Source organism: Penicillium coprophilum, assembly GCF_028826855.1.
Source record: "Penicillium coprophilum strain IBT 35676 chromosome Unknown utg000004l_segment0_segment0, whole genome shotgun sequence".
In the NCBI taxonomy this organism is placed as follows: domain Eukaryota; kingdom Fungi; phylum Ascomycota; class Eurotiomycetes; order Eurotiales; family Aspergillaceae; genus Penicillium; species Penicillium coprophilum.
In genome coordinates, this window is record NW_026622723.1 from 5,182,928 (window position 1) to 5,210,376 (window position 27,449).

At 46.5% G+C, this 27,449-nt stretch overlaps 11 protein-coding genes across 11 annotated transcripts; 4 read left to right on the plus strand and 7 right to left on the minus strand.

Annotated features, from left to right (window-relative positions):
• Nucleotides 1-407: 407 nt before the first annotated feature.
• N7500_006397 (uncharacterized protein) lies at nucleotides 408-1,316 on the plus strand (the record flags this gene model as incomplete). The annotated part of the gene is made up of 2 exons (XM_056677541.1): nucleotides 408-766; nucleotides 833-1,316. The coding sequence occupies 2 exons, from the start codon at nucleotides 408-410 to the stop codon at nucleotides 1,314-1,316; spliced, it is 843 nt and encodes a 280-aa protein (XP_056532541.1).
• A 2,271-nt stretch (nucleotides 1,317-3,587) lies between these two features.
• Nucleotides 3,588-5,005, plus strand: N7500_006398 (adaptin-binding domain-containing protein; the record flags this gene model as incomplete). The annotated part of the gene is made up of 3 exons (XM_056677542.1): nucleotides 3,588-4,455; nucleotides 4,539-4,862; nucleotides 4,926-5,005. 3 exons carry the CDS (start codon nucleotides 3,588-3,590, stop codon nucleotides 5,003-5,005), a joined length of 1,272 nt encoding a protein of 423 aa, XP_056532542.1.
• Nucleotides 5,006-5,525: 520 nt separating this feature from the next.
• On the plus strand, nucleotides 5,526-7,275 carry N7500_006399 (uncharacterized protein; the record flags this gene model as incomplete). Its single annotated transcript, XM_056677543.1, has 3 exons — nucleotides 5,526-5,997; nucleotides 6,052-6,132; nucleotides 6,212-7,275. 3 exons carry the CDS (start codon nucleotides 5,526-5,528, stop codon nucleotides 7,273-7,275), a joined length of 1,617 nt encoding a protein of 538 aa, XP_056532543.1.
• Nucleotides 7,276-7,441: 166 nt separating this feature from the next.
• Nucleotides 7,442-8,137, minus strand: N7500_006400 (uncharacterized protein; the record flags this gene model as incomplete). Its single annotated transcript, XM_056677544.1, has 3 exons — nucleotides 7,442-7,515; nucleotides 7,590-7,911; nucleotides 8,039-8,137. 3 exons carry the CDS (start codon nucleotides 8,135-8,137, stop codon nucleotides 7,442-7,444), a joined length of 495 nt encoding a protein of 164 aa, XP_056532544.1.
• Nucleotides 8,138-9,730: 1,593 nt separating this feature from the next.
• N7500_006401 (uncharacterized protein) lies at nucleotides 9,731-10,033 on the minus strand (the record flags this gene model as incomplete). Its single annotated transcript, XM_056677545.1, has 2 exons — nucleotides 9,731-9,862; nucleotides 9,920-10,033. 2 exons carry the CDS (start codon nucleotides 10,031-10,033, stop codon nucleotides 9,731-9,733), a joined length of 246 nt encoding a protein of 81 aa, XP_056532545.1.
• Nucleotides 10,034-11,664: 1,631 nt separating this feature from the next.
• N7500_006402 (Hpt domain-containing protein) lies at nucleotides 11,665-12,371 on the minus strand (the record flags this gene model as incomplete). Its single annotated transcript, XM_056677546.1, has 3 exons — nucleotides 11,665-12,055; nucleotides 12,111-12,277; nucleotides 12,339-12,371. 3 exons carry the CDS (start codon nucleotides 12,369-12,371, stop codon nucleotides 11,665-11,667), a joined length of 591 nt encoding a protein of 196 aa, XP_056532546.1.
• Nucleotides 12,372-16,138: 3,767 nt separating this feature from the next.
• N7500_006403 (protein tyrosine phosphatase-like domain-containing protein) lies at nucleotides 16,139-16,960 on the plus strand (the record flags this gene model as incomplete). Its single annotated transcript, XM_056677547.1, has 3 exons — nucleotides 16,139-16,623; nucleotides 16,695-16,834; nucleotides 16,887-16,960. The coding sequence occupies 3 exons, from the start codon at nucleotides 16,139-16,141 to the stop codon at nucleotides 16,958-16,960; spliced, it is 699 nt and encodes a 232-aa protein (XP_056532547.1).
• A 941-nt stretch (nucleotides 16,961-17,901) lies between these two features.
• On the minus strand, nucleotides 17,902-18,270 carry N7500_006404 (uncharacterized protein; the record flags this gene model as incomplete). Its single annotated transcript, XM_056677548.1, has 2 exons — nucleotides 17,902-18,008; nucleotides 18,069-18,270. 2 exons carry the CDS (start codon nucleotides 18,268-18,270, stop codon nucleotides 17,902-17,904), a joined length of 309 nt encoding a protein of 102 aa, XP_056532548.1.
• An 833-nt stretch (nucleotides 18,271-19,103) lies between these two features.
• N7500_006405 (uncharacterized protein) lies at nucleotides 19,104-19,435 on the minus strand (the record flags this gene model as incomplete). Its single annotated transcript, XM_056677549.1, has 3 exons — nucleotides 19,104-19,120; nucleotides 19,179-19,362; nucleotides 19,421-19,435. 3 exons carry the CDS (start codon nucleotides 19,433-19,435, stop codon nucleotides 19,104-19,106), a joined length of 216 nt encoding a protein of 71 aa, XP_056532549.1.
• A 2,149-nt stretch (nucleotides 19,436-21,584) lies between these two features.
• N7500_006406 (uncharacterized protein) lies at nucleotides 21,585-23,018 on the minus strand (the record flags this gene model as incomplete). Its single annotated transcript, XM_056677550.1, has 1 exon — nucleotides 21,585-23,018. The coding sequence occupies one exon, from the start codon at nucleotides 23,016-23,018 to the stop codon at nucleotides 21,585-21,587; it is 1,434 nt and encodes a 477-aa protein (XP_056532550.1).
• Nucleotides 23,019-25,004: 1,986 nt separating this feature from the next.
• On the minus strand, nucleotides 25,005-25,632 carry N7500_006407 (uncharacterized protein; the record flags this gene model as incomplete). The annotated part of the gene is made up of 2 exons (XM_056677551.1): nucleotides 25,005-25,426; nucleotides 25,608-25,632. The coding sequence occupies 2 exons, from the start codon at nucleotides 25,630-25,632 to the stop codon at nucleotides 25,005-25,007; spliced, it is 447 nt and encodes a 148-aa protein (XP_056532551.1).
• Between the last annotated feature and the right edge of the window lie 1,817 nt (nucleotides 25,633-27,449).

Genomic DNA, 27,449 nt, shown 5'->3' on the forward strand with positions numbered 1-27,449 from the left:
TTTCTTCTGTGCTCACTCACCCGCATCACATTTGTATAACCCCAATCAATGCAGTTGATCTAAAAGTCGGGACATAAGTCAGAGCTCTCAAAGTGCGAAGGATGCTCTGTCGGACGCCGCGCTGCGTTCGATGCAGAGACAAAAACCTGGACCTCGAAGGCCCATTTCTCGACTGCAAACTAACGCATTGGTCAATTTTCAGAAGCAACCGCGTTCAAGTCTTTCGACCAAAGCAAACCCTCTGCCTTGCTAGGAACTCTAGCTATTGGAAGAAGCATCAGGGGCTGAACTATAAAAGACCCCATGGTCGACATGATTGCTTGGTAATTCCTTCCTACCATTCATATGATATAATTTTCTCAAATCCAATCGTACACTTTTCGATTCGCTACCTAATCCTCTACATCATGACTGCAACAGGATCAGAGTATCTAGAAGTAAGCACCAAGGGTATGCAAGCTTATAGAGCACCCTCGCTTCTTCAGCCTCACAAGGCTCGTCAGGCGCTCCTAGATGCGTATGAGGGCCGAATCGGCCCCCTGATTGGTTTCTATTTAGCCATGCCTACAATTCCCACCGCTAGAATCGCAGCACAGCTGGGTCTTGATTTTGTCTGGGTGGATTGGGAACATTCTCCATGCGGTATTGAAACTATGACAAATGTGACCGACTGTTCTCCCTACCTCCCAAAACGAGTCGATGGCTTACGTTATTCCAGGTTGTACACGCGATCCAGGAATGCAGCGAAGGGAGATGCATGGCATTTGTGAGGTTAGAGGGCTCAAACTGCATTTGGCTGCAATAGCAATTGCCATGTTAACATTTTTCAAAGAGTCCCAGGTCATGAACAATCAAACATCTCCTTTGCTTTAGATGCAGGGGCTTCCATCGTCGTCCCGCAAGTCGACACTGTCGAGCAAGCTGAGCATATTATCTCGGCCGCCAAATACGGCGCGGTACGAAATGGACGCCGTTCGGCCCCTCCCGTCCGCTTGATACCTGGTTTGAGCGCCACGGCCATTGATGCGTCGCGGTCCATCTGGGAAAACGTCAACAACCAAGCCGCAGTCATCATCCAAATTGAATCCGAGCTTGGAGTCAAGAACCTCGACGCCATTCTCACCTCGGTAGGGGACCAGGTTGATGCCGTCTGGGTAGGCACACTTGACTTACGTGTGAGCATGGGTCTGGATGAACTGTGGGGCGAGGAGCCAGAGTTTCAGGAAGTAATGAGGCTGTATGAAGAGACTTTGAAAAAGCATCAAAAGCCCAACTCAGGCCAGTGCTTCCATGAGAACTGGGCTTTGGGGGGCTGATAAAACTTTCACGGTCGTCACTGGGGACATTGTAGCTCTCCTGCACCAGCGAAGTACTATTCAAAATGCAAGGCAGAACCTGCCAGCTTGGGACAAGCGACCGAAGAGCACACCTGCAAAGCAGAATGGATATGACTTGGGCGTGGAAAGTCAACATTTGTCAAATTAGCGCTTATCTTCAAGATCAAGTTATTTTACCGATCATTTACCCAAACACCATGTTTGCATGATCTCGCTTAGTATAGCATATTAATTAGCTGGGAGATCTGCGTTTGTTGTAATTGGTACACACGCATAAGGCATTATCCTCTTCCGTAAACTCTTGGTGCAAGGTTTCCCCTATCTTCTACCCAAGCCAAGTCATAATATAAGAAACTGGAGACGATCATTGATCAAGTACGGTGAGTCGGAATTGCGGTGCTTAGTAGTTCTCGGGATCGAGTGGCAGGGGGCGCTGGTCGGCACTGGCTACTCGCTCGATGGCTAGGCTTATATGCGAGCATTGGAGACTGTCCTTGAATGTATGTTTGCCATTAGATACTTGTGATAGGATGTAAGCCTTGTAGCTCCTATACACCCAGGCCATGATAGAGCAGGATTTGCAAACAGACAGCCCTGAAGGATCGGGTCATGGGCGGGATATCAGGATGGAGAATCGGCGAGGTGGCAGATAATTGAATCTAGAATGAGGGGAGATGATTGATGAGGCAGACAGAGGACAATCCTGTTATAGAACGAGTAGAGTATGAAGTTTGGAGGAGTGAAACCTCCTCACCGAACGTCATCAGGGCAAAGAAGCCAAATTATTCCAATCTCAAGAGTTGAATGCGTATGCAACAAGGGCTCAGCCCCAGTTTACGACCAAGCAGGGTGTGGTAAGGCGAGTGGGAGAGGTGAGTTATTTGACTAGGCATGTGAAATTGGAGGCACACATCTATAGGTGCAAAACCAAAACAGAGGGTTAAGGAGAATGGCAAGGTGAGAGAAGGAAAGGGTTATGGCAGGTTTTAGGCTTAAGCCATTGTGTCAACCAAGCCCCGAATTTGACTGACAGAAAGTTGGCTAAACATGGGCACAGCCGGGGCCGCAACCGCCCCGGAGGCCCGGGCCTTCTAGAGCTCGACCGTAAGCATCTATCTATCTATAATAGAATAGATGTTGATTAATGATAACTTACTTAGTATCTCTCGCGATCAAGGCTAGTAATTCTCAGCACCGCGTAAACGTGTAACTCTTACATAGGTGCTATACATAACCTTAGAAGACCTACACTGCTAGGTAACTAGGTAGCGAAGAACAACAAGAGCTTTTCACGGCCCGGAAAACTTTTCAATCCGTTTTATCTTCCTCATCCGTCAAGTGTAATGTAGCGGCTGATATAGTTCTAGAATTTATATTGCCGTGGAGCTTCTCTGGTTGGTATGCGAAGAAGCACATAGGTCTAGGTACGGAGTACACAGGCGCGAATAAAGCGGTGGCTATGGTATCTAGAACCTGCAATAAAGGATAAGCGGTGAAGATGCACCTCTCATATCAGTCTTTTATCTCGCAATTTATAGGTCCGCTGTTCGCGCTTTTCATCTGACCATCTCCCAGCATGTCGCTGAAATTTGTACTAACACTTCCTGTACGAATCTTTCCTGCATGAAGATATCTCACAATGATGGACAAGCTTAGGAAGCACCTAGTCTTCACGGTCCACCTGACTTTCTGGCCTTTGTTTTAGAGATTGCTTTGCAACTTTATGCTCCTCCACAGCAATTTGGAGGGGGACGTTGCCAGCAAATTTTTTACTGAAGATATATACTAAACTCTAGAGCTGCTCGACCCAATGTCCAGCTGATTGAAAGGGACCATATAGCAGATGATGATGAGCTTTGTTTACGTCTACATGATCTTATCCAATATACGGGAAGAACTCATCCTGCGTGGTTGGAGATCTCGCCGGATTAATACTTCCAGTAAAAATTGGCAACCAGAGCACAGGCAAATCAAAGCAAATAATTTCTGATATTAGGATATAGAGGTATCCAGCAAGGGCTCAAATTTGGTCTAAGAATCAAAAAGCGGCAAGAGGTGAGCACTAAAATGGAAAGGCCAAGGTTGTCGGACATTATCCGGTGTTGTCTACTCCGCCTTTTTCTGTCGATGCGGGGGACAGCCTTCTCGGTACACTACCTTCTCCCACTGAGCACTGCCAATGGAACCGAGCATTGTCTGACCATAGTCTTCTAAGGAACAGCCTCATTGCGCCAAAAAGAATCAGCCATCATGACCAATCCAGTGCCCACCTCCAACCCCGCACCCTCCGCGAAGCCCAAAGTGAAAAACATCCCCAACCCGCGCCGCCTCCTAATTCTTGCACCAACCTCCCAATCTCTCACAATAATTCCTCCCCTCCTACACTCCCTAACCGGCGTGCCTGTCCTCGACCCGCCACAACAGCCAGCCCCTTCACCAACCACGCCACAGTCAACTTCAAGCTCAAGCTCAACACCCCCACCACCAACAACCACCTTTGCCGGCTACACAACCCACAGCCCTCTCCGCCTCGAAACAAAATACTACACAACTGAAGTCCCCGTCTGGGTCGACGAGATCCCACTCGCGATCCACGATACTGATGCACAAACAACCACATCAACACCTACAGTCGAGCAATGGAAAAACGACTTCTTAAGCACAGAAGCTGAAATCGTGCGTGAGGCTGTTGGGGCCCTCGTTGTGTGCGCGCATGCTCCCAGCGATGCGACACCTCCACCGGGTTCTGAGACGAATGCAGACTCCGCTGAACGACCCGACGTGCGCGCACTTTGTGACCTGATGCGTGGTATTGGCGCTGTCAAGGAGCGCATTGACGAGGAGCGCGGCGGGCTTGGCGATGTTCCTGGTGTATTTGTGTTGATTGGGGGTAGGAAGGGTCCTGTGGGTAGCGGTGTGAATCACCAGGGATCGAAGGATTCCGATACGGAGCTGGGGCTTGGTGTTGATGATGCGGATCTAGGTGGTGGGGAGCTGGTGCCGTTTTCGGTAGGGTGGTGGGAAGATCAGTTATTTGATATGGGGCTGCTGGGGTGGGAGGTTGTTGAGTGGGATCCCAAGGAGAGTTTGGGGACTGAGACGAGGAATCAGTATGGAGGTGAGTTACTGAAGCAAGCTTGTTTCTCCAGGGTATTATTGTGGTGGACCTTGGGTTTTGGCTGACTGTATCTCCATTACTAGAACGTGAGGGTATGCCTCGTATCCAAGAGGTCCTTGAGACTCATGACTGGTCTATGGTCGCAGATAACTCTGGCTTGGATGGCGATCATGATCCTGACATGGATTCCGATGATGATCTTCAAGACCAACTATTGGGTCTGGGTGGCTCTCGTGGGTTTGGAGATGAGGTTCATGAGCTGGAACGCGAAATGTTCGGTTTGCGCATGGCAATTGAGCGTGGAGGTGGTGATGGTGATGAAGACGAGTCTGATCATGATGATGGCGAGGATGAGATGGATGTCGAGAGCATGGAGGCTTTGATGATGCGCATGCAGGCAATCAAAGGTTTGTTTCTGTTTTGATCTCTCGGGCTCGCTATGGTTGGCTGCTGTACTAACATTTTATCAGATATGAGCTCCGAGCTACCAGAGAGCGAACGGAAACGATTTGCTGCGAAAGCCGTGCAGGATATCATGCGCGAGCTTTGAGATTAATTGTTATAATACATAGATTCCCCCTGGGCTTACACATCAGCCATCTGCACGGTTGATGCTTTTTGCCGCCAATTCAAATCTCTATAGAACTAAAAAAAGACATCTTACAAGAATGCCTCCAATGAAATCCATAATGGGATGATGGATATATAGATCCAGCACTGCCACAGTCGGAGCCACACCGCCCCAAAGTGCCGAGACCCAGATGGATCCCGTGCGCTTCTCTGACGTCAGGATACTCCATATTCCAAGGCATAACGCCAACTTGACTGTGTTTGGTGCATGGATCATCCTGGCTAGCTTATTGCTTGAAATAACCTTGGCCTTCCTACATCATATTTCCTCCATACGTATTCTCAAAACGCCGCTTCGTCATGTCTCGAATCTCCTACGCGACATAAACTTAGACTTATCCGATTCTCACGGTCGACTACATATTCTTTCTTATCTTACATGCAACGTGAGCATACACAATAGCCAATTGAACGGGCAAGAGGATCCGCCCCTTTTCAAAATGCATTTCCCGGCACGAAATTGCGCCCCTATCGTGTCAGGGGTGACGGGAAGGATATCACAACGTGGGGCCCAGTACGCCTCGTTAAGGAAGATTGGCTCAGCGGGGCTAAATGGCTGGGCTAGGAACAACTCTACTGTTTCCTCTAGACATATCAGTTCGTTCTCAGAGCGATTTATCGATAGGGGTATTGGTCTCGGAGCTTGTGGTGCATCACTGGTAACGAAGCCGGCATGTGCTGGGCCGGCTGCAGTTTCACGACATAATTTTACATGGATTCAGACCAGACAATTCAGCCAGGCAGATCACACACAAATCACAGGCGAGAAACAGAAGACCGAAGAGCTGTTAGAGAAGTTTGAAGTTCAAGAGGGTAATCAAGAAGCCCGGCCTCAACGGACGCTTCTCAGTGAGAATGGCAAAGAGGGAAAGTCACCGGAAGAGAAGAAGTGGCCTGAAAGGATGACAAAAGGTAACGATGTGTGATATAGTCGCTTCGAGTATCAATGTTGACTTGTGGGGATAGGCAAAATGTTGACGACGCCATCGCGGCTCTTTAAATTGATCATCCCTTTAACAACGATCGGCAGTGAAGGCCACGATAAAGGTACGACAATCTTCAGCATATTCTCCGGGCATCCCTTGGCTGCTGTTCTAAAATCCCAATTCACTAACAGCTCAATCAGAAATCGAACCCATAGCTATACTAGTCCACCCTCAGCAACCATTATCATACCTAGAACGCCTGATTCAGTCAGAGCTACCTCCAATCAAAGGCAACACTGACAAGCTCCGCCCACCAGCGATATCCTTTATTGCCCTCCAGCACGATGACAACGCAATCAAACCCAAAAAGCGCATCGAAGATGAGATCGACCTAGACGCAAACCAAAACAAAGAAGACTTCATCCCCGGCAACGACGGCGTTGGTGGAAGCAAACCCCTCAACAGCCGCCGATCACCCACCCAGCACCGTCGGTCCCGTGAAGAAGACGTCGAAACCTACAGCTATCCACGCAATACGGACGGCGACCCGCCGCTCGACGGCGAACCTGAACGTTTCGTGCGCTGGTCCCAAGCCACAGAGATAGGCGACTTCATCCGGGATGCTTCGCGCGCGGGCGAGTTCATAGTGACGATCGAAGGTGCGCCGTCTGGTCTGAGTCAGATCCGCGTCACGGTGCCATCGTTCAACGAGCGCACGTATTACCTCCGCATGCGGCTGCGCAAGCTCTCGCGACGCATCCAAACCATGGCCGATGTGAAGGAGGAGTGTGATGCATTGGCGCATCGGGGTGCGCAGCGGGTTGCGATTGGCGGGTTTGGAATTCTTTCCATTTGGTGGTTCACGGTCTACAGGCTGACGTTCGAGACTGATCTCGGGTGGGATACTATGGAGCCTGTGACTTACTTGGTCTCTTTGTCCACTTTGATGGGTGGTTATCTGTGGTTTTTGTATCACAATCGGGAGATTTCTTACAAGTCTGCGCTGGATTTTACGATCAGTGCGAGGCAGAAGAAGCTTTATCAGTTACATCACGTTGATCTGCAGCTTTGGGAATCTTTGATTGATGAGGGGAACTCACTTCGTGGGGAGATTAAGAACATCGCGGCTGAGTATGATGCTGAGTGGGATGAGCGTGCTGATGAGCAAGACAAACGTGTCACTGAGGTCTTGAAGTCAGAACGTCGGCAAAAGCATGAAAAGAAGAAGGATGATGATGATAAAGATGACAGGGATGATGATTGAAGTCTCGATCTACTCATCATTTCCCCTATATGTATATGCTTTGCATTACATCTATGATCTTCAAGCTCTATACTTCAATTATACAGAATCAATTAAGTATTACTAGGACTGGATATGAAACGAAAGTAACACGAAATCCCCGAGAAACACCCTCAGCCCCAAAATATCATATCGTCCCATTGCGCACAGGATCATAATACTTTTTCGGTTGTGTCGTCTCTTCCTGTCTCGTACGTTTATCTATAAGCATCCGTCAGTATCTGCTTCGCCAATACAGCCTCCCAGCAACCAGTCTAGTAACGGATGATACATACCGGACTCTGAACCCGCAGATCCTGCAACCTCCCCCTTCCTCCTATTCCGATTATTCCTTACATCCCGCGACCGAAAAACGCTATACAACAACCACCCGGCCACCCAATTCGGACCGTATTCGCCATTCGTCGCCCCGCGCTCGAACAAGCCGCGCACGAGCGGTGGGGCATTGTGGCAGATCTCCAGGATCGCCCAGCGCTGGCAGTCAGGGCGGATGTGGTGCCAGAAGAACGGAGGGCGGGTTGCTGGGTCGGCGCGTATGTTGTCGAGGAGATTGGAGGTGTCTAGGTTCATGCGGTTGTAGACGATGATCGCTTCGTCCTGTGATCAAGCTTGGTAAGGGAGGCTCTTGGGATATAAATAGCATGCGTAGGGATATGACGGCGGGAGAGAAAGAAGGAGAGAGAGGGAAGGAGGTTAGTGGAGAAACTTCGGCTGGTATACTTACTCGCATGGCGCGGTAGTATTGTTCATGATGCGGGTCTTGTGGGTTTAAACCCAATGCATGCATGAATTCCTCTTTGGATACTCGAGGTCCGACTGGCATCTTTGTTGAATTCCTCGATTGAACTGAGGGGTATAATGAATAACGGTGTCGGTGGGTAGGGCACTATATATGCTATGGTTGAGCGAAAATCCGAGTCCGAGGTTGTATATCAGCCGTGAGGTCAGGACCGAAGAATGAAGAACGATCAATGGGAATGAACGTGAATGCAAGATTGAAGAATGGTACTTACAGCCCGCATCGAAGCCAGACTTTATATCCTGGAGCACTCCCATTCAAACAGATCTCAACGGCGCGGAAACCCATCTAACGGCCGTTGGCTGCAACACGGCGCCGAAGCCGATACAATCAGAGACTATACCGGAATGAGGCAGAGCGAACGGACAGCGCGAAACAGAGACAGAAACAGACGCAATCAGACCAAGCGGGGAAATGGGGAAATGGGGCAAAGGACAAAACCGCAATCAGATCGATATAACACAAGTACAAGGATCCGAAGCAGACAGGGATCCAAGGGAAGTGCTTCGAGGCTAAGACATCTCTTCCCTCTCAGGTAAATCTTACGATTGCTTCTTTTGTGCATGGCCAAGGAAATGATAAAAGAGTGAGAGCACGAGTCCAGTGTTGCAGGTGAGTTATTTTCTTACTGTTTTGGGTTTTTTGTCCTAGCGCTTACGATTCTCTTTCCGGGGTTAGACGCTACTGTACTTTTTGCAGGATTCGTGGAGTCAGGGTGGTACATGTACGATGTGCGTGTGGACGATCACTGCACACCCGTTGATATCCAACCCCGGAGTACCTCAAACTGCGATCCGGGCTGGGGTATGTTCGGTTTTAGTGGTTCGGCGTGTCCAGTAAGTAAACGGTTGGGAGCCACAGGAATTTAGGGAATAGGGCTACGGCGCTGTGGTACAGTCTTTCTCGGTGAGAAGTAGGCTGGGGGCATGGTGTTCCGATATGGCAAACGAGCGGGTGTGTGATTGACATCAGAGGCGAGAAAGGGAGGAAAGGAGTAAAGGGGAGTAGTACAAAGCCTACCTCTTTTGATCTCTACCATGCCCTCGCCCCCTCGATAAGAATTTTTGGCGGGCTAGGGTAAGAAGTCGAATACAGCGAGAGCAAGACAATCGCAAACAGAGTCATCGTGGACACAGCACTTGAGGGCCGAGGACTGAGCGCGAAGAGTGCATTCTGATATGTCGAGGGTGACTTGCTGAGCTCTGGTCTGCTATCCGAGACAGACGGGTAGAAGATATATGAATGCTTGCATGCATAAGAAAGGGGTGTGTCTTCGAGGTCAGGTAGGATATTGTATAAGAGTACACACTACCGGATGCACCTCCAGATATCCGCCCGACTAGCAACAGGGAAAGCTAGTATCCCTGTGTGCTAGTCTCGTTACCACACATCTGTACCCATCCGTAGTGATGAAGACCGATACAGCTCTAGCTTAATCAAATCAAATCTGAAAAGGCATATTCACAACCAAGAACATTGAATGTGTGGGTAGAGCTAGGAGAATCAAACTGTACATCCCGAACTCGGCACGAGGCCCACTGAACCCCAACCCAGCAGTAAGCGAAACATTCAGTCACCCTTGCTAGCGGGAAAGAAAGCCAAATAAGGCACCTGTGCCTACCCGTCGGCTTGCGGGCATCCTGCAGAAAACAAAAAGGCTCGTTGGCTATGTCGTGTGACCTGCCAGGCGGGAGTCTGGGCCAGGACGCAATTGAGCCCAAATTTGACAGACCGGAAGCCAAATCGGGTCTGTTGCTTGAATCTGCAGCGGCTTTTTTGAATTTCCCATGGTGAGCGCGTACTTACGTCCCGTTGCGGGGAAAGGGGATCTGGTTGGAGATGACTTGACTCGATTTCAATCTTCTCGTTTGTGATGGGTTCATATGCAATGTGAAGATTATTGAATGGGACGAGCAACATAGTAAAAAGCACGGCGGGATAGTGTTTGTTAGATACGGGCTTCTTGAGCAGACTTGGAGTAAGAGAGTGTCTTTACAAGCTCAATACGGTTGAAGATGCCGTTGCAGCTGCTATATGTGCTGAAAGCTAGTTAGACAAACAGATCGTGACCAGAGTAAAAATAAACAGGAAAGCGACACGTAATCCTTGACAGAATGCCCCACCGTCTAGTCGCCGGCTCGATGGGGCTTTTTCTTACTGATACTGAGATTAGAGAACGGACGTCATATTGTGCACAGGGTGAGGAATAGTCAAGTCGGATCATCTACGCACTGGGACTTGGAATGACACTGCATAATCCTGCTGCTGCATTGCATATTGGCACAGACTTTGAGAGATCGAGCTCAAATCAGAATGATCAGGTCAAGGATATACATGAATATCAGGACGTTCTGCCTCTGCATCCGCATCCGCCATATTCAACTATGACTTGAGATATGAAAAGCGTTCTCTACAGGGCCAAAGAGCTCCAGCTATTCAATCCAGTCAACCTCCATTTCCAGCAATATGTGGCCGTACCGTGGAATCTCATCAGCGTTGCACTATCTCCATACTGCTGGTCCCCGGTACTCGTTCAGCATTCGCTATTTGCCATGCAGGAGCGAATGTAGATGCAGATACGGCACAATTTACTATCAGTGGGAGTAGGTATTGGAGGATAGATTCTGTTGTTTTTTGAAACACTCATTGTAAGGTGCAGCAGCATACGAGGATCGGACCTGGTGAAGTGCACAGACATACACGCACCCCACAACGTTTGACTTGATCGAATTTCCCCAGTTGATGGTTTCTATGAAGAGATCGACGGGATAGACACCAGAACGAGCAAGATTGAAAACACGCACTCTCTGTTGGAGGTAACAGCAGATCAAGACAATCTGTCAAGACCCAAAATTAGGTCCCTCCCGCATGGGTCAAAGTATATATTAAGTTACAAGGTTGATTCAAGCTTATTCGGGTCCCCGGGGTTCTGCACGTAAGTGGCTGAAGGTAAAAAGCTTTTTATAGCGCCACTTCTCGGAATGCTTGGGAGGTTGGCGATTTGATTAGGGAAACATTTCTCCCTCTGTGCGGTATTCAGGCACTTCGGTTAAAATCTCCACCTGGATTGTGTTGTCATGTCACATCAGCTACTGCTCGCGTGACACGTACCTCAATACTGACGCAATGCCTACTATGCGATGATCCAAATGGAAAACGCAGGCTACAAATCAAGAAAACAGGGCCTGACAGAGGCACTCCGATTTCCGTATGTCGCTATTGTTCAAGACTCCGTGGAATCATCACGATTCTCGCGCCTGCACTTACGTGACAGACCAGGAATATCAGTTTCCACACCAGTGTCCGGACGGGAAAGGGTAAATATGGTGATAGTGGAGGAGGTTGTTATGTACGTGTCAACAAAGCTAGAGGAGCCAGGATCGGGGGGATTGGGAGATAAGAGAAAGGGAGTGAAAAGAAGGGGAAAGGGGAAAAAGAAAAGGAAAGGAAAGAAAAGAAAAGAAAAGAAAAGAAAAAGCCATTTGCCATGCTCCATCCGTCGCTAAAAAGAAAAAGGGGAGGGAGGGATATCAACGAGCCCGAATGACCGCTTATTTCGAGGCCTCCTTGGTAGGCTCCTTAGTGGACTCCTTGGATTCCTTGACTTCCTTCTTGGGTTCTTCCTTGGGCTTTTCTTCCTTCTGCTCCTTGACTTCCTCTTCTTCCGGCTTCTCTTCTTCATCCTTCACCTCCTCACCGTAATATCGGCGAAGGAGCTTTTCGACCTTACGATATTCGACCTTGACTTCATCCAGAGTTTTTTTGATGGCTTTGAGGCAGACCTCGGCATCGGGTTCGTCAATAAGGCCTGTCTCATCCTTGTTGGCGCCGAAGTGTTGGATCTTCTCACAGCCGTCCTTGACCTTGATAAGGCCGAGTGTGGCCGACGAGCCCTTGAGGAAGTGACCGAGGGCGGAAAGTTCATCAAGGTTCTTGTCATCTCTGTTGGATGATGAGTAAAAGGACAATCACCCGAGTTCCTAAAGATAAAACTTACATTCCCTTCTGTATCTTCTTGAAAGTATTCTCGGCCTGGTCAAAGAAACCGTACACGATGCTCTTGCTGAAATCGCGATCCTCCTCGTCATCGTCCATCTCAAGGATCTGTTCGAATGTGCTCTCGTCGAGAATTTCCTTATAATCCGAGAGCTTGGGTGGGCCCTGCTTGACGTAGATTCGGATGTCAGACCAATGAACTCTTGGCGGCGAAACAAGAAGCACTTACCGGCTCGGCCTTTTTGGAAACGGTTGGTGCCATGACTGTGTATGTGTGTATGCGGAGATGCTTAGAGGGGTAGGTGGAAGCAAGCTAGTGCACTGCGCAGATCGTCACGATCGTTGGATGGAAATGGGGTTGATTTCTCCGGTCTGATTTTCAGCCAATCCAGATAGAATACGAGAGGGGCTCTGTTTGCAAATCTCAGTCAGCTCAGAATCAACCAACGGGTCCAGATTCTGGACAGATAAAACGATGTGGCAAATCAATGAGGTCCCAAACGCAAAAATCAATGATACAACAAGGACGTCAGAATCGCGAAATCTGCACAGCGCATATGTCGTCTTACAAATCCAGCAGGGTGTTACAGATCCAGGCACCAAAGTAGCGAGGTGTTAACAGGGACAATGGTGAGCGGCTCCAGTGTCTATGGTCAAGGGGAAGCGGCTGAAACTGAGGCGAAATACAGCCACTCAATCCAGTAATCAAGGTAGTGACCAGTAATGGATAGTGAGAGGTAAGAAAATCGCAATGTGAAGAGGGGGGTATGGGGGTAAATGCGATACAAAGCAGGGCTTGGAGGGGGATAATAATTAAAGCGGAGGTATATGTGGTAAATGGGACAGACAGAGCCATTCAGCGCAATGTACTCGAATGTGATCCAGTCACAGCCTAGTTGACAGGGGGCTATTGCATCGCAAGAGCTGCAGCCCCCAAAGCCAGGGTCTCCACTTGACAGGGAATTAAAAGGAAAGAAAAAAAAAGGAGGATATTCAAAGAGAGAGGGGCAAAATAGGAATGTTCATCCCACCTATGAGAAATTTTTGCTCGTTTTTTTTTGAGACGTCCCGAAAAACCGAAGGAGACACAATAAATCCCAAAGCCGAAAAAGCAAGGCGAAAAGAAAGCAAAGACAGAGAGAAAGGGAAGATCAAAGAGAAGAGAGAAAGAGAGAGGGGGAGGAAATCGGAGGGGCGGAGAAAAGAGAGAGAGCAGGGTGGGTTCAATTCCAAAGGAACCAACTAGAGGATGTTGGGATTTTGGTATGATTTTATGGAAAAACTAGGGGATTGAGAATTAGACGAAATATCAGAGGGGAAAAAAAAATTACATACATATATATATATGTATATTCTAACAGTTCATTTCATATTCACTTGATTATTGTAATATATATTGTACTATATCGTACAAGGAATTAAGTATGGTACTGTTGCTCTTCGCCTTGGCATACTCGGGGAGAAAACATGACTGTAGAGTGCATTATATTATTAGCTACAATCTATACAATGGTTTCTAATTGGATTCGATGATCTGAAAAACGTGACATTATTGCTTTTCCTTTGCTCAAAAAAAAAAAAAAAAAACCAATACTGGACATACACTATTCATCAATCTTGTACGAAGTGCTCCGTAGGGTCATTTGACTATACTCTTGCCTTTTTTGGTTAAATCATACCATTATCATCTTGAAGTTTCATCCTTGATCTCTCAGCAGAACTGTTATCTCTGGATTGAGTTACTCCGGGCTCCGTTTATGAGACCAGTGGAGTCCAACCGTGGCATCACCTTTCCAACTGATGGGTCCACCGAGAAGGAAAAAAAAACCATGGAATGAACAGGATAAACCTTGTTGACCTATAAGTGTACTGAATAGTACAGGATTAGTGGAGACTGATAAAGCAAAAAAAAAACAAACCAAAAAAAAAAAAATCACACGTTTTCTGACCGCAACAGAACTGATACAATATACATATACCCATCTCGTAGGTATTGAGTAGGGGGGGTGCCAGCAAGACGACATCATCGGGCCGCCGATCACAGGGAACGTCATTTGGTCTTTCCCGAAGCGAACTCTCGAACAGTCACACGGCGGAACCATCTGAGGAACTGTAAATAGCGATGGCCTTTATTTATCGTCTCTGAGGAGCCATCGTTCGAGTGCAAGAGAGGATCAGGACGTTTTCATGACTCGGTCCGTACTGCTTGGAAAACAGTAAAAAACAGTAAAAAAAAACACGTAGTATCCTAGTAGACTTTTAGCCGCAAAGAGAAAAAAAAAGAGAGGGAAAGACGTAATGATCCCGGCTCGTACAGCAGGGAAGCGTCGATTTGGTCCAAGTGCGCAGAGATAACCTGATCCAGTTGGTCTGGACCCTCAAGGCCCGTATCCAAAAATTCGGGACGCGTTCGTTCTGTGTGTTGCATAGATTTCTCATCTGACGTACTCCGTACTCGGTGACAGTGAGTTGTATATGCCCACGGCTCCACGGCTCTTTTTTCTTTCCTCTCTCAGAGGGGAAATGGGGTAATATTGCTGGGCTAAGACACATGGTATCGCGGTAATATGCTGTCACCGATGACGATGGGTGTTTTGGTTGCTTTTCTTTCATTCTCATTGCTTTTTTTTCTGGCTTAACGGTTCAGTTCCTTTGAAAACAATAGCCCTGGTGTATATAGGAAGTGTCGAAGTCGTATCAACACTCGCGAATCGCAGCCATCTTTGTTTATATAGAGAACTTAGGGGCATTTGTGCATCTCCTTGGCCCTGGTTTTTGTGTGTGGTGGTTGGCTATTGCACCTTCTTCTTCCTTCTCCACCAATGAGAAGATGCGATGATAGCCATGACATCATATGATGGGGCAGCCCATCCAGCCGCTGATGTCATTTTGGCGTATCGGCAAAATAGGCCGATTACGTCAATTACACATTGCTTCACGCTCTACTGTACCCATTGGAAGGTGCACATTGACATTCTATAGTGTCAAGTCTCTCCTTTTCTTCTCAGGATTAAGACCTATGTAGAGATGAGATCTCATTTCACACCCTTGAGCCGGGTTATGTACATCATGAGAGTGACTGTAGTACGGAGTACAAATGCAAGACATTTAAGTTGTATTGAGGTGGTCACCTACAATACTGTTGATGTACAACATACATCAGACTAAATACCGGCAGGATCAACTGGACTATGAGTTGAATCGGCCTTGATAAACGTGGGGTGACTACGCTAAGTCCACGTGCTCACCAAATTATGGCAATGAACCGATCTCAAATCCAAGCGATCACATCAAAAATTCCTCTAATATCCATCGAGCCTCTCGGACATACCCAAATCAGTCAAGGCAAAAATAGACCAGACTACGCATGTTTGCTGTTGGCAATACGAGATTACCGGTAGAGTCTTGCAGTAGCCTGGACTAGATCATGCAGTTTTACACCACAGGATCAGCTAGTCTTTGAATCCCTGGCGGCCAAGAGCGCCTCCAGGGGAAGTCATCCGCTTGGCTGCCTTTTTATGCACTTTCAATTGCCTTAAACGAATCACATCAAATCTATTCCTCGGCAGAGAGGTTCTGAAATAGTCCACATAGTCCAGACTTGCAGAGAAGCTATAACCGGGTCCGACACCCCGGCTACGGACTATATTCGGGGTGAGGGGCAAAGAGAAGGTATGACTGATGTTTTGAAAAAGGTGATTGGCTAGGTAATATGTAGCGCACGACTGGGAATATCAAAAGTATAGTGAGACTGATATACTCTCAATAAGATTATGCATAAATCGTCCCAAGAGACTCAGTAGACAACAAAATAAAGATATACTATACCCCAGATCCCACGCTTTTTCTCCACAGCTTCTTCGCGGGCTCTTCCAGAATGCTTACGTAACGACCCGGCGACCTCGGTCCCTTTTTTTTTTGTTGATCGCGAGCTTCCCAACCAAATCAACATTTTTAGCTCCTCCATCCAGGACAACATCATCACCAACCCCCTCCACGAGACCGACGAAAAAGTAATACTGGTCAAAAATGTCCTCAGCCAAAACGTCAAGCGCCCCGCGCTCCGGCTCTTCGGGCCTAACAAAAGCCTACCTCTTCACCTACAACACCCTCAACCTCCTCGCCTGGGGCACCTGTGTCGTCTATACGGCGTCCCTCCTCCCAGCTCATGTCTCGACCAAAACCCTCCCGAAGGTCTTCGGCGAGACTTTCTCCCCGCTCCTGTTGGCCACGCAGTCCCTCGCGCTGTTGGAAGTTGTGCACAGCCTGGTAGGCCTCGTGCGCGCGCCGTTCATGACGACTGCCATGCAGGTTTCAAGCCGGTTGTTGCTGGTGTGGGGGATTATGGCTCAGTTCGGTGGGGAGATTGTTGGTGCTGGGCGCAATACCCAGCTGGGTGATTATGCCTATCTCGGGTGTGTTTTTGCTTGGGGTGTCACCGAGGTCATCCGTTATGGGTTTTTCGCTATTACCTTGTCTGGGAACTCGGTTCCAAGCTGGTGGACTTGGTTGCGGTAAGTTTTTTTTTTTTTTTTTTCGGCGTGGTTACCATGTTCAATGGGCTGATGATCCTCGCGTTGACTAGATACAACACTTTCTACATCTTCTACCCCATTGGTATCTCGAGCGAGTGCACCCTTATCTTCCAGGCCCTTGGTCCTGCTGGCGAGCTGAGCCCACTTTTCCGTTATCTTTTGATCGCAATTCTTGTGATCTACGTGCCTGGTATGTTGCTATTTCGCAGTGTTCATAATATTCAATACTGACTACGTACCAGGATCCTATATCCTGTATACGCACATGATTGCGCAAAGACGCAAGGTTATGCGCGGCAAGAAGAGAGCTGATTAGACAGCTCAACCACGCGCAGCATAACATAGATCTGATTCAAATGAGTGGAAACGAAAAGAAGACCTGGATTTACAGCCAGCGTGATGTTCAAAAAGAATGGAGGGGTCCGTCATATTTAGGACCCGGGGGCCCCGAGGTGCGACTTTGATTATATTTCTGTGTTCAATATGCACTAGAGCTAACTTTTGATCCAGAGGGGTATAGACATGATCCTAGGTTCAACAATGATTAATAACATTCCTATTTCAATATTAGAAGGCAACTCTACTCTACCTCAACCAAAACAACGCGATGTACTTTCCTTCCACGCTAGATTATACCCATTTGAAAGAAAGCGGACTATGGTATCTATGGGGAGTGTTTCATCGATTGAAGAATAAACGACATTTGTAGGAAAGCAATATTGACGAGGACTGCTGTTGTCTGGTAAGCAGGTATGATGGGCATGGAACCACGCTGCACGGAGGATATCGAAGGAAGACTTGCGTCCAAGGTTGGGGGTTTGAGGAATGATCGATCAGGACTCGTGGATGATCCCAGTTTGTTTTCGGTCATTAACATGGGACTGGTTCACCTTATGCAGTTTTATACTGTCTTCATACATGTAATTGCTACACTGCGCGAGTGTCTACACGCGTCTTTTCTCGCAAGTATTTCTCACTTCCATACTACTTCGATTCCGACGAAATCCGACGTTATTGCCAATTCTTTCTGTTGGTATCACACGAATTCAACAATTGAGGGACTATATACAGAAGTGAAAGGCCCCAGAGAGGCAAAAAGAAATCAAACTGCCAAAGCAAGCATACTAGCACTGCCCCAGTGGACCTATTAAATATCGTGCAGAGCTCTAAATATTGCACTGGAGACTCATCGACATGTAATATATCCTCAGGTCTTTCACAAATTTCTCGCTGAAATATCAAACTGCCGATTTTTCCTTAGTTCAACTTCTTGGACCCAGCCTGCAATGGGCGACCCTGACGACGTTGATAGGCCAGGTAACCATAGCTGCCAAGGGCGATCAAGGCTATAACAACGATGTTGCCTTTTAGCGCCAATCGTTAGCTGAAAGCTTTGCTGAATCGGCGGGTATAGGAAGACTCACTAGCAATGAATGACCCAATACCACCTGCAGCTTCCAAACTGCCCTTCACCATCTGCTGTAGCATCTTGGGGATACTAGCGAAGAAGTTGACAAAGGCCATGAGCAGCTGATACCCGGTATCCAGAATGCTCTTGAAGACAGAGAATATCACCTCAAATATGGAGGTAATAAGGTCTTTGACAGAAGTGATAATTGATGCCATTGTTTCTGAGAGGATTTATAAAAGCGTCTCGTGTGAGGATGGGGATAGTAACAGTATTGTTTTGTATGTAACTTCAAAGAAAAAGAAGATGGTTTGATTCAAGGGTACAACTTTGACTTAGGAGCAAGTCTTTGTAATAAAGTAAATTCTCGGACCCAATGACGAGGTATGCTATGGAATAGTGTTTTTGTGAACTATTTGGCACACAGCAGGATTGGGCGGCATTGTTTGTTTTGTATCCTTGTTTTCGCCTCTATTACTGATTTAATGATCGCTGATGACGTACCTTGACACAACTTCCAAGGTTGACCACAAGTGTGGAAAGTGACACATCGAGTTTATTACCACTGACATTATCAGAATTATTACTCATGGTCACTAGAGGATGAACAATACACCTTCTGCTGTACTGCTGTAGATGATATTATATGCCGGTGATGTCATATGTGGGTCCGATCAGATAAAGTCAATCCCCAGGTTTCTAAGATTGCTGTTTCAGATCAAGTTGGCTATCCATCTTACTATTGAATATCTTAGGCATAGCGTTAAATCTTACTATTGAATATCTTGGGCATAGCGTTAAAATTCTGGGAGTAGTTGTTGAAAGTCAATCTGGTACTTAGTTACGAAAATTGTCACAATCATACAAAGCGAGATCAAGCTTGTATGCATATTGTACGCAAGATTCAAGATATATTGCATATTACAAAGTAATTCATTTCCGTAAAGTCATCTGTAAATATTGTACAGGTAAAGAGCCCCTGCTTATCACCCGAGTGCTAACAAAAGGGGTATCTCATTATCCCAGGTGTCTAATTTCAGTGAGCAGCCGTTTAGTGCTTAGCGGCCTCTGCATATCATTAGCATTAATTCTATTCCAAAATCATGTTGGCTTCTGATGATCTTACCCTTGTGAACATCGGCCTTGGTGTTGTGAGATGCCTCGTCCTTCTTGTCAACAACGGCATCCTTTGCGGCGCTAGCGCGGCTGCCCAAGCTAGCATCAGAGTCCTTGGCGACATGCTTGTTGGCCTCCTTGGATGCCTCGGCACCACCGCCCTGGACGGTCTCAGCAACGTAGTTAACGGCGTTCTAATGTCATATATTAGTACTTGAAACAAAATATGCTGTCCAGACACATGATACGAACCTTGGCGGTCTCCATTATGTGAAGTTGTTTGTTTGTTTGAAGGGTATTGAAATGAGTTTGGAAGTTTCAGATATTGGCTAATTTGATTGTTTGAAGATTGTGTGATGGAGGGAGGAGAACAGCTGTAGCAGAAGGGGCTTCTTATAGTAAATAGTAGGGTCTTTCGTGGTAGGGATTATACTATGATGTCATAGCACAAACAAGAACCAACTAACGGCTTAGCCAGCTCAGTGATGTAAGAAAATGGAAAATTACCTGTTCTTGCATCCACATGATCATTGACAATTTCACTCATCATGTGTTCTATATTCTACAGTGGTAATGTAATGTAGGTTGAGGGTACATCGTAGGCCGTTTCCTTGAAATTGTGGGGTACTAGATTAGGATTACACTCTTATGATGCATCTTTAAAACAGGAACTCTGTTAATTTGCCATTAAAAACAGGTATTCTACAACTTGTACAACGTAGCTATGAACTTCACTAAGAGTGTGGAGTGTTCTAACTGATTAATCTTTATGTTTGAACCTCGGCTACACCATTCTAACAGTATACTTTGTCGCGACAGTTCTAGCACGAGCCATTATTCGGCAATAGGCACAAAATCTCTCGTATAGATAGAGAAACATTGCCTTGATTATTTCTACGAGTTAGATGTAATGACATTACTACATTGTAGATAGTACTCCCTACCATGGACGGAAGTACAAATGTCAATGTAGCTGCTGCTCATGTATACATTTGCGAAGATCACCATATCTGGTAGCCTTCCATGCGCAGTGAAGGATAGGCAAGTTCCCCTGATATGGGTTCTTTTGTCTAGGATTTCATCATAAAATTGGGGTGTATCGTACCATCTGACGTCGATTAATCGCATACTATTCAGTTATCAGCAGTTCTAATATTCGCGGAGTACTCCGCAGTCTCAATTGACTTAGGCCTTGCTACTGCATGCTTATATCTCGGACTTATGAGCCACGAATCAAAGATAGATCACAAAAGGGGGCTCAAACAAGCCTAGGCACATCTATTGGTAATAATAGTGTAAATATAAATATTTATTTTATAGCAAGATACCATCTCGCGACTAATGTTTTGTGCTAACGCTCATTGGTATACACGCTAGCCCCCGCATCTTGAAAACCAATCGGGCTTTGGATGTGGTGGACATATGAATAATCCCTGTTTGAGACTCAACTGTGTCCTACTCGCAGAGGCCCTCCTAGATCTTCTATTAATTTGAAATTTTGAAACAACCCTCCAGTAATAGTTAGAAAGTAGCGCCCCTGAAGCGCCTATGCACATTTATCAAGTTCTGAGAAAAGCGAAACGCACTAATATGGCAGTGGACTGATCCACTTCCAAGATTGAGATATGCTCCCTGCCTAGAACAGTATGAAAACTAAAGGGGCGGGGTTGCAATATGCGAGCACGGCTGAGATTGCTTCTCTCATCACTCTTTTCCGGTAATTATATGTACATGGACTCAATTCTTGAATAGTTTCCCTAAAGGGCATGTGGCCACCTTTCCTTCACCTATCACAATAACAACAGCCTTAACCGCCTCAGCACTCACAAACCTCAAGCTGGTAGTGGCCTGGTTCATGTTTGCCCTCCTAAATACTCACAGTATATTCTCAAAAATCGGACCTAACCAAAACTTACAAAGGTACGGAGTACCAAGTTGTCAGCCACATTAAAATGTGTTTGCTCACCCACTCCGCATTCTAACTCACATTTCTTGCACGAATGCATTGCTATCCTGGCTCGGGGCTTTAATGTGGAATTGTAGACGAAACTAATAAAATACATATGAATGAATCAATGAAGGAAACCAATTTGATAGATACCATTCCTCTCTATAAGATAGTAAGAAGGGCATGATCTTTTTGTTTATCAGTTGATTATCCCGAAGATGGCGTAAATCGCCAGAACAATTAAGAAACATCGTCTATCCTAATCGGCCAGATAAGGAGGCGTGTGGTGAGTTTCTCAGAAATTGCAATGGTTTCTAGGGTACTGAACGTGGGTACTCCGAGTTAAGTTCTTTTCATCCAACAAATTCAGAAGACCTCAACTATTGTCAATCATTTATATTGACATGGAGCATATGCCCTTGAGAGAGGACACCCATCATCCACATATACATTGTTCCACTGCACTGTTTATGCTGACCAGAATCTATCATTCAAGCTGCGCGGATTGCTTATACCAGCGCTTATATCTCCGATCCATGCTTCGATATCGCGGGCAGATATTTCACTATCACAATGCTGCACTGCATAGTCAAAATCTCTTTTGACCTGGCTCTTTTCAAAAACTTCCACCCATCCCACTTCTAGTCTTCTCATTTCATCAATAAATACATCGCGTAAGAGAGTGGTCTCATAATGCCATAGGTGCTCAAAGTAGAGTTCATTAGGCTCCCCATTTTCTTCGACTTTGTAGCTTCCAGGAAGAGGCTTTGAGTGGCGTGGTCGCTCTTCTAGAAACGAAGGATAGTCACAGGCTTTCCATAAAGGCACCGCTGAGACACACTCCCAGTCTAGCAAGCCAGTCAGCTTCCCGCTATCGTCAAGGAGTATATTGTGTCGTGAGATATCGTCGTGAAATATCATTGAAGGTTCTAGATCATGACTTTCCGCTGGAAATACCAGAGGAAGAAGGGACTTGAGGCTCTCGATTGTTTGTAGCGTTCTTGTCGCACCCTCCACTTCGTCTTCGGCGTCACTATCAAGGTCTCCAGCTGAATATTTATTTAGAGCCGAATGACAGTCGTTCTCGTTGAATAAAAGGCGAGCTATAATCCAGTCCTTACTTGACCGGAATGGGCCTCGGTGGACATCCTGACGGATATGTGAGTCCCAGAAAAATTGCATAGAGACAATCCGGTCCACAGCCGGCAAGGTCCCTTCTAAAGAGCCTTTGACGGATGCATTGGATAGAAGAGCTCCCGAGTTCTTCCCTATGGCCGCACTACCATCATCTGACTCGTATTCCTTTGCCGAATTTGATATTTTGGTATCGACTAGCTCTCTATAGGGCAGATTTTTCTCGCTCGATGTTGATCTTTCAATAGGTGACGGTTTCCCATAGATGTTCCCAATTCCGCGTAGTTGATTTCGAAAAAGGCAAGCCGAGCTTGCGGCAAGCTCCCTAACTAGGCGTGCTTTCGCATCGAAGGAAAGAGAATGGCAAAGTTCACTGAAGGGCTTTCCGGGCAACTTGGTCATAAGCATCCATTCAAATCCAATCAGGTTGTTTCGGGAAGGTTGGTAAGTGATAATTCTAGGGATCGGGAGGCTTGTAGTATGGCGCACAAAGTCCATTGTCGCCACCTCACTTATAACTTTGTGACGTGGATCGACAGGCAATGTGACTCGCATAATAAATGGTTCATTATCTATGTTAACGTTGTAGATCTTGTTGAATGCACCCTGGGCGAGGAAAGTCGCCTCAACCGTACTTGACGGTCGAAGCGACTGTACTGTCTGCTTTATACTCCCGGTATCAGGTTCCACAGTCCATCGGGGCTCAGAACCGAAAATTGTCTCTTCTACCCACGTGAGACCATGGAATTGTGATTCTTGCAACTCCATTTTCGCTGGCGCAATGTAGGAGTGAAAGTCCCGCGGCAAGTTTCAGTTTCACTCTTGTTGAAATGTGTTTATCGGCTAGGATGGAGAGATTTTATGATTTGGAGACTGCAGTAGGTGATCATGAGTGGAAGCGGATCCAGGGGCATCTCTTGCTGAGCCTTAAAAACAGTCAGCCTCACTGGCTTCCAGCCTCCCACGTGACTGGCATAGTCTAGGTATAACCCGTGAAAAGGCCCAATTATCCTGTCCCCAGATACTCCGTACAATGAATATGCCCATCAAGATCCAAGGACTGAAGACTTAAGGACGTTCAACCTGGAAAATGATCGAGCTCCTTACATGGCGGATATCGACATCACGGGAGAACAAGCCTAGAGCATGTCTGGTTAGTCTTACTATGTTTGACTCTCTTGGGTCTCTTTGAGCCACTTTCCTCTTTGCTCCTTTGAAGGCTTCTATCATAGATATATACAAACAATGCAACAAAACATGCCGAGGTTGAAAGCCATTATATTCGAGCACAAAGAGCTAGCCGAGTATCGGGGCTTAAATAATTGGTAAATGTCTCGTCAAATTCCAATGCTCAGCATCAATCGTGGTTCTAACAATCTAGCAATTCAACAACTCAACAACTCAATACCACAACAGGGCATCTTTATCTATCTTTTTCGCTGGTATCATCTCCCAGCATGTCGAGAGCCACCTGCAAATTTTTTCGGGGAATGAGTATCAAACACGCTAACCAGATATGGGAAGCACTTGGTATCCTCGGCCTACATGAAGATCAGAAGACGGTCCTGCATATTGTTGAGGTACTAGTCTACGCCTCTATCTATAGCACTTACCTCAATCCAAGCTATTCTTGCTACAAGTCTTGTAGACTTCACAAGCCAGATCTCCTACTATGTTTCGACTCTCGGCTTGATGAGCTCCCAGCGGCTGTACGAGCTCACGTTCCAGACGATGAGGAGCTTTGTTTACGTCTATACGATCTTCTCCGGTTCAGGCGATATACAGCCTCCCCTGACCAGGGGTGGAAACCAGAGGAATGGGAATTTCTAGAGAGTGTTATGTAATGATGGATCTCTATAGAGAGAAAGAATGCAGTGCATCCACTGTCAAGGGGGCGAAGAGGAAAATGGGGGCAGAGAGAAGGCAAGAGGGGGGTCTATCTGATCACAAGACTACAACTTTATAGGTGGTAGATTTTCCGTAAAAGCCAACATTTGGACGGAAGTGAAGTGGTATAGACACAGTTGACAACATACTATCTACTGTTTAGGCGCATTGAATAGAGTGACGAGTTCAAGAATGGGATCAATCGAGGGCATAGAATGTAATGCAAATGGTATAGGGGAGAGATTGTTCCTACTTCATCTCACAGAATCGTGCTGACATATATTTTTGACATCTATACAAAATCCACATTTGGACTTGCGCTCCCTTCTCCTTCATTTTCTAAAATCTAAATGTATCATGTAAGAGGATCTAAAGATCAGGATTTCTCTGCCGGATCTTTTCCTATCTAAGCTGCCACTTTTGAAGGTTACCTAGAGATTGTGAGGTGATATTACTAGAGCAAGTAGAGGTATGCATTTAGATGCATGAAGGTATACACAGTAGATTCTCAGAACGAACTTGATGAGCTCTACTGACAGTTAATTCGTGGAAGTATATTAGTTTGCGCTAATTGTCCACAAGTTGGCGAGTCCTATATGCTAAAAATTCAACACTATCAAAACCAAACAACCACATGTCATGAATTCATCGCTAACCTCCACTCAGAAACAAATCAAAAGCGAATCCACCATCTAGAGAAAAGCATCATTAGTCCAACCATATCATAAAATAAGCAGCAAGAATCGCAAATCAGTCTCAAAATCCCTCGGCTTTTCCCTCTAAAAAGTCCACAATCATGCCAAAAAGGCGTAGTCATAAAGATCCATAATATCATAAAATCGTAACTTCCTCCAGTCAAATCAAGTCTCACACCCTCCCTCCAAATCCACCTCGTCCATCCCCCTCAATTGCAACCCTAATGGGACTACTGCCCCCACTCCAAATTTCGCCCTGAGAACCATCACTCTCACTTGCAGTCCTACTTCCAGTCCCAAATGAAACCATATTATCCTCACGAGTGATCTTTCGTCCCGAGCCAATTGCAGCGCGCATACCCTGCACAGCGCCGCCATGCTCATGCCCTGCCGGGTACATGCCGTCGTTGACGGAGAAATTGCGGCAGATGAGGTAGGCACGCATGGCAGCGCTCTCACGTGCAAGCGTCTCGTTGCTGCAGATACTGTCTGTTTGGTACTCGCGATTGTTGACGCGCACCGTGCAGGTGTACCCGCTGCTACTTGTGTAGGCGTTATAGATTGGTTCGGGCCAATTGCGGCGCCGGCAAAGGCCTAGATTTGGATTTGGTCAGTCAAGCTTTTGGATTGGTGGAATTGTGTGGCTGGGATGAGGATCGGGATTAGGGCTGTGATGTTTGCTTTTCGGGATTGGATATTTGGGGAAGTGGCTCGAGTTGGCAACAATGCATGACATACATAGCTCGGGGAGGAGGTGGGGAGGGTAATGACATACTGGTCAGGTAGAGGATATAGAACATCTTTCGATCCGGACTGGACGCAAGCAAGCTGGAAGCTAGAAGATGGGGAAACTGGGTACGGGTGACGGACGAAAGCGTTGCCACACGTCTGATTGCAACGAATTGTGATGATTACTCGACACGCATTGGACAGATCTAGCTTGCAGGGAGGCAGGCTTAGGGCGGAGGCTGTGCTGCTAGCTGGTGTGCAGTCAGAAGATATGCGGATTGTGATGCCCAACGGCCGGCGGACCGCGTTTGCTTTGCTAGCAGCTAGGTGGGGATGTGCTGGCGTTCTAAACAAAAGCACGATTATAATGCTGGCAAAAGCCAAGGTCTAATTCAAAGAGAGGGCATATGAAGCACGATGGTGAGAGCAGTACAATAGAGAGGGATTGAGAACTAAATCAAAACGAAAGAAATATTGGAAAGATGCCACACCCATATACAGATATAGTAGAACCGAGTCTCCCCCCCTTTTCTCCCGTACAACAGGGGGAAAAAAGAAAAACAAATTAATGAGGGGAACAAAGCTGCTGCTTGTCATATACTTGATTATTTCTGGAAAATAGGTGGGGCTTTTTGCATTGATACCCTTCCCAAGTCATACCGTGAGGTGGCCGGTGTACACAGTACCAACAGAGGGAAACGGTTGCAATCGCGACAGCGCACAAAGAAACAGAAAAAAAAAAGAGATACTTAGTTTCAATGCAGAGAACCTGAACTAGAAAAAAGGGATTGAACCAAAAAGTCAAAACTACTAAGATTTTAATACCCACCGTTGAAAGATTGAAGAAAAAGAAAAAGAAAAGACGAGTATACAGTAAGCAGTAACAGTAATATCAAGCAGCTAGTAGACAATCCAATCTCGAAAGAGACCCTAGGACATGGATCTGGAATCCGAGTATAGACTACCTCCTCCAGGTAAACAAAGTACAAAGGAAGAGAAGAGAAGAAGATAGATGCCCGCAAACGCCAGACTCGCATTGGACCTCGGAAATAGCCCAGAACCAAAGGGTAACAGTAACTCAAACGGGGGTTCGACGTATTTCGTGTGCCGTTTTCTCGGCGGGTTTTACTGATGCGCTGGCATTTCTCTTTGCCAGTAAGACCGGGAGTCACCGTGGGTAAGCTGTCGGATTATGCTGCAATTCGCCGATCAAAACATGAACATTCTCGGAGACTAAGAGACACCTTGTAATCTGCAGAATGATAACATCTGAAGATTATGGATCCCAGTATTACGGAGTGGTTGGAATGAAATCAGTGCTATGGCGGTGCTATGCTGTATACACTTTGTACACGGGTTGAATTTTTTTTTTGTTGACTCTCGGAGTGGCCTTTTCATTGCATTTTTGGCCCCACAGACGCATTCAAGTGTAATTAAATTTGCCGCCCTGCTAGATATCGAGACGCGCAGGTCTGTGAATGGTGATTGGCGCCAAGGAGGGGCCGTTCATGTTGTGCAGAACGCGTCTGAAGAGGGGTCAATTGCTTGTGGATTATGAGTCAATGGGTCAATGGAATCATGAAAGACATCAAGTGGGTAATAGGATGAATTGGAATATCGGAGAATGGAAAAATGCAGGCGTCGAAGAACTTCAATTACTCGGCAGGCATCGGACGCAGTGATGAGCTGGCATTGCAGTGGGGAAAAGCGTTGGATTTATCTGCATATTCTGGTATTGACGATTACTTTTGCCCTCTTGGGCCTCGTGCAGCTTGTGTTATTTTGTGGCAAACTCATTATGATGTACATCATAACAGTTTCATATGTTGTATTGATCGGCGAGAATGACGGGGAAAGCAAAATCTTCAACCTTAGCGCTGAAGGGGAT